Here is a 10476-nt window from a genome sequence, read left to right as displayed (position 1 = left end):
CAGTATCTTAAGGATTTAAAGGTTTGGTATGGCTTATAATTTGTTTATTTTAATCAATTTTTAACGTTTAATAGTAAAGGATTGTATGATATAAATTAAAGTTTTATTTTTGAATTACCAACTAATTTAACGAATAAAAAATAAATGGAATAAACATATGCTTATTTTCAAAATAAGGGAGGAAAAAGGGGGATACCGGATTTTAATTTTAAGTTCTCGAAAGTTTGAAGTAGTCTCCTGCACTGGTAAGGTGTACTGACTTAGGGCAGTGTCATTTAGCTAACAACGGAGAGGAAGTGTCATGTGGCATGCCCCGCTATAGTCAGGAAGACATCTCCGACCAAAACCTTTGCAGTCCTTCTTAACTGCGAGAGCAGCTCTGTTTCCAGTGATGGAAATGTTGACGGGCGGTGACTACTTTGGCGAAAGCCTTAGTCAAACATTTTTGAATATCAATTAGATCGTTATTCATATCAGTATCAAGACTGGGAACCCATACGGTCGGTAGACTGAGGAGTCGTTTTTCCGACCCGTGGGCGAGTACCAGTGGCGATAGGCTCCTTTGATAGGAATAATGACTGGTTGTCCATATCATATGAATAATAAAAATAATAATAAAAATTAAAAAAAATCCTTTCACAATATTGAGGTTACTATTTTACAGATATTAGACAGAGAAGTAAAAAGATGGAATCGTCTGTAAAGAAAATGAAGATGTCCCTATATAAATGCGATACTTGTGGAAAATCTTTTTCACAAAAGCAAGGTTTATCTCGCCATAAAGGGACTGCTCACTCGAAGGAGAAACTTGAATGCAGATCATGTAGTATATCGTTTAATAGACGAGACAACTATTTACGTCACATGAAGAGACACGAATTCCAACAAACTGGAGGTGGTAGTACAGAAGCTAATACAGATAAGGAAAACGAGTCGGAACCTTGTAATTTCAAGGCTCTTAATGGGACCGTAGAAACACATATCTTCGAAGCGAAGGGATTGAATAAATTTGATCCGATGACATTTTTGAAGAGTCAGTATGACGATGTAAAAGAAATCATCAAATTTAAAATTAAAGAAAGGGGTGGTATAAAATGGTATCTATCCATGAAGATTAAAATGAGCAGACGACAAGAAGATGCCATAGAAACAGCAGAACCTCATTTCCGGGGAAAATGCCAGACTAGTTTAAAGTTGGAGGATATCGATGCCGGATTAAAGGAATCTATCAAAAAGATGTATACATCTTTCATTGAATATCAACGACAAGCTTAAGGGAGTAATTGGACGGTGGATAAAGTGGTAGATCTTACCATACACATGGCACGGTACAGACCCTTAAAAGGCTCAAGTTATATTCCACTTACAATTAAACTCAGACTAAAACATGCCATTATCAATGTAAAAAACAAAGACAGTAAATGTTTTATGTGGTCAATTTTAGCAGCATTGAACCCAGCAAAACGTGATGCAGAGAGAGTTTGGAAATACAAGGAACACACTTCAAGTTTAAAGTTTGATAACATCATGTTTCCTGTGAAATTAGCCGACATACCAAAGTTTGAAAAGCAGAACACAATATCGATTAACGTGTTTGGGTTTAACAAAGGCGAAGTATTCCCTATACATATTTCAAAACATCGATTTGAACAACATGTTAATCTACTAATGATATCGGACAACAAGAGGTCACATTTCTGCTGGATTAAGGATCTCAATCGGTTATTAGGGGACCAGCATAGCCATCGCGCACGACATTTTCACTGTCCATACTGCTTACACGGATTTACCAAAGAAAGAATATTAAGCAACCACCTACCATACTGCCAAACCCACGGACCACAGAAAATTGAACTCCCAACTGAAGAAAATAAGTGGTTACATTATAAAGATATTCGTAAACAGCTTAAGGTTCCATACGTTATTTATGCAGATTTTGAGTGTCTTCAAGAACCAATAGTTGATAGTAACGAATGTGACCAAAAGACGAAAAAGACTACGTTACATGTACCATGTGGCTTTGCTTACAAAGTGGTAGGTCTGACACCTGAAACTTCAAATGAACCAGTAGTTTATCGGGGTGCTGATGCTGCTGATAAATTTGTGGAATGCATGGTAAAAGAACAGGAAGAAATAGAACAACGATTCAAGCATTGTGAACCTGTGATCATGACTGGGAGTGATTGGCAATCCTTTAAGAAGGCAACCATGTGTCACATATGTAAAAAAGAACTTTCAGACATTAGAGTACGAGATCATTGTCACGTGACTGGAAAATTTAGAGGGGCAGCTCATAACGACTGTAATATCAATTATAAGTTTACAGGTCGAATTCCAGTTGTTTTTCACAATCTAAGAGGATCTGATAGTCATTTAATTATGCAAGCGATTTGAAAAGTTGAAGGAAAGCAGCTTAATTGTATCGCTAATAATATGGAAAAGTATATTTCTTTTTCATTAGGATGTATGGATTTTATAGACTCTCTACAGTTTATTTCTTCCTCATTACAAAAGCTCGTGGAAAACCTGGCAAAAGAAGGGTCGAGTAAATTTAGACATATGACAAGCCACTTTGGAGAAGAACAGATAAGTCTACTTCTGCGAAAACAAGTATACCCATACGAGTATTTTGATTCCGAGGCAAGGTTTGTGGAAACTCAACTACCACCGATTGAAGATTTTTATAGTACACTATCGGGAGAAGGTATAACCACACTGGACTATGCGCATGCACAACATGTATGGCAATTGTTTAACATACAGAATCTTGGACAGTACCACGATCTATACGTTCTATCAGATGTCCTTGCATTAGCCGACGTTTTTGAAAATTTCAGGGAGATCTGTCTCAACTACTATGGATTGGATGCTGCACATTTCTACACCTCGCCCGGTTTAGCCTGGCAAGCTGCCTTGAAAATGACAGGTGTGAATTTAGAATTACTCACTGACGTAGACATGCATTTGTTTATAGAGAAAGGTTTAAGAGGGGGAATATCAACGATATCCCAGCGTCATGCCAAAGCTAACAATAAAAATGTTCCAAATTACGACGAAAATGAACCAAATAGCCATGTGATGTACCTAGATGCCAACAACTTATACGGATGGGCCATGTCTCAGGCTCTTCCTGTTAAAGACTTCAAATGGCTAGACGATTGTGAAATTGAAAACCTTCATATAAGTGACATTGCAGATGAGAATGAAAATGGATATATACTAGAAGTTGACCTAGAATATCCAATCGAATTGCACGATGACCTAAGCGAATATCCACTCGCTCCCGAAAAGTTGAAGGTAACAGATGAAATGTTATCGCCCTATGCGAAAAAGCTATTGGAAGATTTAGATTTAAAAGGAACTTCGACAGAAAAATTGATACCGAATTTATATCCAAAGAAATACGTGGTACATTATAGGAATTTGAAACTCTACTTATCACTTGGAATGAGACTTACCAAGATTCATAGGGTACTCGCGTTTGAACAACGACCCTGGCTCAAAAAATATATCGATTTTAACACAGAGAAAAGAAAGCTTTCAAAGAATGACTTTGAGAAGGATTTTTTTAAACTCATGAATAATGCAGTCTTTGGAAAAACGATGGAAAATTTAAGGAAGAGAACAGATATAAAGCTTTTAAGTGATCAGTCTAAAGCAAGAAAATTAATCAGCAAACCAACGTTTCATGCCTTTAAAATATTCAACGAAAACTTGGTGGCAGTTCACATGATGAAACAACGATTATACTTGAACCGACCCATTTACGTGGGCTTCGCTATACTCGATTTGTCAAAGACACTAATGTATGACTTTCATTATATCTATATGAAGAACAAATATGGACCCAAGGCAACACTTTTATTTACTGACACAGACTCATTATGCTACACCGTTAGCACTAATGATATATATCAGGATATGATGGAGGACAATCACTTGTTTGATACATCAGAATATGACCCAAATCATCCACTACATAGCACATTGAATAAGAAAGTGTTAGGAAAGATGAAGGATGAAACACATGGTATTCCCATACAGGAATTTGTCGGTCTCAAGTCCAAGATGTACATTGATATATGAGGAGAATAAACAACTCTGCGAGAAGAAGACAGCAAAAGGTATAAAGAAGAGTGTGATCAAACATGACACAAGACACGAACATTATAAACAATGTCTGTTCAATAAAGAAATCCACATGTCCACCATGACACATATTCGTTCATATGAACACAACAAACTGGGCTTATCCCCTTATGATGACAAAAGATACTTACTAGATGACGGGATACAAAGTTTAGCCTATGGACATTGGAGAATATAATTAGGATGAAGGTCAATATTCTAATCACTTTGTTTCTATCATTTGACGGTAGAGGACGTGTTTTAAGAGCTCTCTAAGATGTCAAATACTTGTCCGGATTGTGGCACGGAATTTTGGAGAAAAGATGCTATGTTGAGACATTATAGGAAAAAACACAAAACAAATCAGCCATATCCACCGAGCAGTCATGCGTATCCACCACCGCCTCCACCACCGCCTCCACCACCACCACCACCACCGCCACCACCACCACCACCGCCGCCACCACCACCACCGCCGCCGCCAAAGAATGTCATACAACATCCTCCGTTCACTATAATGCTGGCTGGACCTACTGGTTCAGGTAAGACGTTTTGGATGAACACATTATTGGAGAGAGCACGTAGTATGATAACACCATCACCAGAGAGGATAATATGGTGTTATAAACGATGGCAGCCATTATTTAGTGAAATGCAACAGACCATTAAAAACATTTTGTTTGTTCAAGGTTTACCTGAAGATTTGAATGATGACTCATTCATAGACTCTAGATTTCCAAGTTTAATAATCCTAGACGATTTAATGAGAGACGTCACTAATAGTAAGGATGTGTGTGAACTATTTGTGGAGGGTAGCCATCACAGTAACCTAAGCGTAGCTTGTATACTGCAAAATGCATTCTCGAAGGGAAAGGAGAGTCGAACCATGAGCATCAATAGTCAGTATATAGTCCTATTCAAAAACCCACGTGATCAAGTTGGGCCAGCCATATTTGCTAGACAGATGTATCCTAATAACCCGAAGAAATTCATGAATAAATACAAAGAGGGGACACAACAACCATATGGGAGTCTATTCATTGATCTGAAACAGAATACACCGGAAAACGACAGGCTAAAACTTAATATATTTGAAAGCAAGAACATGGTTGGTGGGGGTGATTCTAAAGAGTATATTAACAGAAAAGAACTAGAACCAAATCAGTTTGGAGAATCATTTCAAAGTGATCGGACGTATTTGCAAGACGATAAAGATATAATGCCTTCATGTGATGATTGCGGTGTAGTCTTTGAAAGCGTTTCTGATTTAGCTAGACATATGAATAAGTGGTGTCCGGAAAATAATGATTTTAAAAGAAAAAGGGAAATTGAGGATGAAAACATATTTTCAAAGAAGCCTCGTGTAAACGAAATTGCTATAGAAGGCGGAGAAGATGTGGCTTTTATAAAATTAGCTGAACTTGCCAGAGAGGCAAATGCAGATGTATGGGAAGAAAATGTTGATAAATACATGGATGGTGACATGAATGAAGACCATGCAGGACGTAAGGCAAATAGCAAATTAAAAGACGAGGATATGGACCAGTTTTTGTCCAGATATAGTAGGTTAATAGAGTATTTACTACAGTTACAAAATGGTACATTGCACGGCAAAGTCATGAAAAAGATCACAGAATTAGTTAACGATGGCATGGACACCGTAAAAGCCATTAAAGTAGCCACCAGGAAATATAAACCTATGTTGGAAAGCTATCTAGATGAAGCTATTGATAACGAAACAAATAATGATGGTTCTGAAAGTGACAATAGCATTGATGACGATGAAGAGGAAGAGGAGGTGGAAGACAAGGAAGACGATGAAAGCTAAACTGTACTTCTCACATATCAAAACAAGCAATATCACGTGAAATGGCTACACTGGCCAAAGAAATTGGAGTAAAGCTCGCGATATATCTAATATTTAAGAGAGTTAACTTTGAAAGACTAACTTCAAGTCTCGACAGTTTACACCCCTGCACGAAAGACAGCATACTGTTGGCCCTTTCGTGAGGTTATAGATACTGTTGAGTGGTAGACAATTCTCTAATTCTTTTATCTCGATGTATAAAATAGTTGTATATAATTTTGTTATTTTGTAAAGACATCATGCGGATGGCTCTCCGACCCATGTCTGTCTAAATTGACGGGGATATTAAATATTGTACATACTATTGTTGTTATTATTACTAGTGTGGTATCAAGAAGCATAAACTTAAAAAAAAAAAAAAAAAAAAAAAAAAAAATCTCCTTAGGAATAGAATCATACAGAAGTAACATATTGGACACTCTCGTTCTCGTATTTGCATTTATAAAATCTTTAATCGATATACAAAAGGCATAAACATCTATATAGCATTAATCAATAACATCAATCAATTACATCAGACTCTTAATATGCACTCATCTATGATATACACATTAGTAGTTACATAATACTTGATGATAATAAAATACGACAAAGAAATAAATAAAAAAAAAAAAAAAAAAAAACTTATTAGTGATGAAGCAACGTATCATGACATCATTTATTAGGGAGGTTAACTCTGGGAGGTTAACCTCACTCCCATAGGGTTTGCATTAGCAAAAGGTCGCCAGAACCCCCACTTCCCCCACTATTTTCCAGCACCCGAAAATAAACACATTTGTGTTATCCGACTAAGCCCGATAAGGTTTGAAATAAAGTCAAGCACATTCCTGTTTACAGGTTGTTAATAAAATATTCGTGATGTATCTTCCGGCATGCACATGTAAATATTTTTTTGGTTTGTATAAACGACTGTTAACGTCATAATCAAACTATGTTTTTACATTTACACTTTCGCGGACCATCGGACTTTAGCGTATGTAAGCATCGCACTTTGGCGTAGACCATCGCACTTTATCGTAGACCGTCGCACTTTAGCGTCCCCATCGCACTTTAGAGTCCTACACTCATATATATATATATATAAATGTCTAAGAATATAACTGAAACACGCTAATTAATACATAAAAAGTTCTATGATATTTTAAATAGAAATACGCAATATTTCGCTAAACAAATTAGCTTCATCAGGCGTGTGCATCTCTCAAGGTAAAATCGCATGCATGATAAAAAAACATATTTTTGTAGCTTCATCTACACAAGATTTGAGGAAAAGTGTAACATATTTATTAATGTTGCGTAAAATATGTTTGTAGCTACAACTACATAAAGTTGGAATAAAAGTTTAACACATTTATTGACGTTCGATAAATTATATGAATTTCTGTTAATAAATTTGTAGGATTTCAAGATTATGGTTTTGATTTGTTTTTAAATCTTTTTTCGTCTCTCTCGTTGAGTCCATCAGGTTCAAGAGTTCGTAACTGGTGCATCCAAAATCTTTCCCTTGTGTATCCCAAATTGATTTTTCTCAATGATTTGAAATGTCATGTTTTCAAAATCATGTCCTGCTCTTGAAAGGTGTCTTGTGATTGTGCAGGTTCTTTCTTTTGTATAAAATGACCGATGGTTATTTAGTCGGATGTTAAATGGTGTTTCTGTTTCACCAAAATATTGTAATTTTCAAGTTCCACAAGTTAGAACATAAATACAATTTTGCGTTTTGCAATATATTATAGTATATATATTATTTGCGAAAGCAAATTTACAGATCTTACATTGTTGGGTTGATGTTTAGACGAGTTATATATGTTTGCGGCAATAAGTAAAATTAGGCATTAAGCTTAAATCCTAGGCAATAAGCTAACGCCTAGGCAGTAAGTCTATTGCCTAAATGATGTTAGGCATTAGTCTTAAATCCTAGAATTTAAGCTTAAATCCTGAAAAATGTGTGCAGGCATTAAGCTTAATGCCTAAAATATAAATGAGAGTAACTTAAAGACATTTATTACTATACTATATATAACTTGAAATATTAATTTTCGCGAACCATTTAGGTCACTGAAATTCCCACATATGGCATCAGTAAGGAGAGTTGTGCAAATAATGTGAATACACAGAACCCCCATCCAAATTATCTCTAGCTAAAAGTATTCATCTTTTTCTATTTTATATGTACTAACAATATTCAGTTTTTCTATAATTTCGATTAAGATATTCCAAAATCTGAGTAAAAATAGATCGAATGCCCCAAATAAACATTGTCTGATTGGTTGAAGTACTGTGTCGTCGATGCTAAGCAGAATAAGCCTCGATGTAAAGCACACGCTTCACAGGAATAAGGAGAGTTTTACAAATAATGTGAATACACAGATCCTCCATCCTATTTATATTTTGCTGGAAATGTTGCAGTGTTCATCATTTCTGTTTTGATTCTGCTCACAACATTCAATTTTTTCTATAATTCCGATTTAAATATGTGGAACCCGCAATAAAAATAGATGGCCTCAATCACGTGGCCTCAATGATTTAATAGCAACGCAAAAAATTCCATTAATCATGTTGTACTTTGTTACCAGTCGGAACTACTCGGCCTTTCTGGTTGCACGAAGTGAATAGCCGAGTAGTTCCGATTGACGATGTTACATAAGCCGAATCACACATACAGATCTTTGCGCTCAAATGTAATTCTTGGTGAAGTATACAGGTAACTTCGTTTACGAAAATGTATACACATTTTTTCATTAACATATTACCAGACTTTTGCATATTCACGTTTTTTTATGCTGAACTGTAGTCGAATTCAATTCTATACATTTTTTTACGTGAAGTAATAGGAGTAAGAATCTTTTTTCGCGCCGATTTAACCATCACCATCAACAAAATTATTTACCGTTATTTTTGTGCAATTTCAGTTATATAGTTTATCAATTAGAGAAATTTTGGTAAGTATTACTTATTAATGTTAAGGTTCTACTGATGTGCTTCTCTAGACCTTTTTTGACGGTCCGTTTTATCCCATTTATCTCAATACTATCTCCGATGACAGAAATGTCAACCCAACCTATTCGTGTCGAAAGTGAAAATCGCATCTATTTAATGAAATAATTTCTTCTTCCACGGTTCATACATTATTTCTGTATTATTTGATAACCAATCAAATGCACATTGCATGTTTGCTTGAAAATGGTTATGTATTAGTGAATTGTAAGGGCGATGCAAACATGCGAGGTCAGTGCGCGATCACGTGACACTATTATTTGTAAAGAAACATGCTCTCCGTGTAACACGTGTCTGAATTATCCTTTCAAAGTGTTATGAACCTTTCAATCACTATTTTATGATATATTTCTTTTTGTTTTTAGGTCTGCATATCAGTATAGTCCAAGTGAATTAGTGTAAGTTCTGAGTTGTGTGTTTTTTTTTATAGAATTAGAAGGTAAGTCTACATAAGTTATATTTAACTTAAGTCTAAAAAGATAACTCCACTTTCCCTCTATATTTAAAACCGCATACTAATTTAAACAGCATTTGCTCCCCTTGAACACTAATTTGTCCCTTCCCCGTCATTTCCCTTTAAATTTGCGCAAAAGTCATACTTTTAGTCCATTTACATTAATGGCCGATTTGTGATTTTAACATCTTAACTGCAATTTTCATATTGAACACATTTGACCATTCAGTATGAGTTCCCACGTTTTTTGTCTTATATGAAGGAGGTTAACTTTTTAGGTCATGTTTTCCTAAACACCTTATTGCTATTTGGTTAGAGAACACAATTAATTTGTAGTGCATCTTTTTTAGAACATAAATGAAAATTAAAAAAATCCCACCCGCGCTTTCTCAATGAATATTTTACAGTGTGTTGTACTACTTTTGGGACAAATTATATCAAAATTAAAGAAAACTTCATTGTCTCTAACAACTTCATTGTCTCTAACTCAAAATATGGACAATTTTATCTTTAGGGCGTCTTGAAATCTTTTGACAGCTTCCGAAGTCCTATATTTCAACCTTTTCACCTGGACCAAATCACTACTTTCCTTTAAAATTCGGGACCCAAATTTTTTTACAGTGTTATTTCACCCCCTACTTACAATTTGAGGCATTAAACATGGAGAAATTAATATGGAAGGGGTATTAAAATTAATGGCAAGTAACCCACTATTAACACTAGGACTATATTCGTGAACATTGAAAATCAAGGGTCGTCAATTGTGGTCTCGGACCTAATAGGATAGAAAGAGTTGACAAATCTTAAAAAAACTTGGTATAACTAAAGCTTAATAAATTATAACACTGCTTGCAAAGTTTCACAACAATAGGATATACATTATAGACAATATGTTAAATTCTATACTCATCTTTGCGTGTTAAATTTTGACGTTAAAATTGGAAAATTTCAACTATCAACATGTTGGGCTTTAAAAATTAAAATATTGCAAAAAACTTCCATTTAAATGCCTTAATATATCATTTATTAT

The 10476-nt window shown here is 35.2% G+C and overlaps 1 protein-coding gene across 1 annotated transcript; it reads left to right on the top strand.

The window, feature by feature from the left end:
* The first annotated feature begins 2433 nt into the window (after window positions 1-2433).
* LOC134727838 (uncharacterized) lies at window positions 2434-4086 on the top strand. Its single transcript, XM_063592230.1, has one exon. It carries the CDS (start codon window positions 2434-2436, stop codon window positions 4084-4086), a length of 1653 nt encoding a protein of 550 aa, XP_063448300.1.
* Window positions 4087-10476: the final 6390 nt, after the last annotated feature.

Source organism: Mytilus trossulus, chromosome 8, assembly GCF_036588685.1.
Source record: "Mytilus trossulus isolate FHL-02 chromosome 8, PNRI_Mtr1.1.1.hap1, whole genome shotgun sequence".
Classification (NCBI taxonomy): Eukaryota; Metazoa; Mollusca; class Bivalvia; order Mytilida; family Mytilidae; genus Mytilus; species Mytilus trossulus.
The sequence above is the reverse complement of the archived record's forward strand: the minus strand, read 5'-3'. Positions and strand labels throughout refer to the sequence as shown.

Coding starts and splice junctions, on each gene's coding strand:
- LOC134727838 (XM_063592230.1), top strand. CDS start 2,434: ATGGAAAAGTATATTTCTTTTTCATTAGGATGTATGGATTTTATAGAC.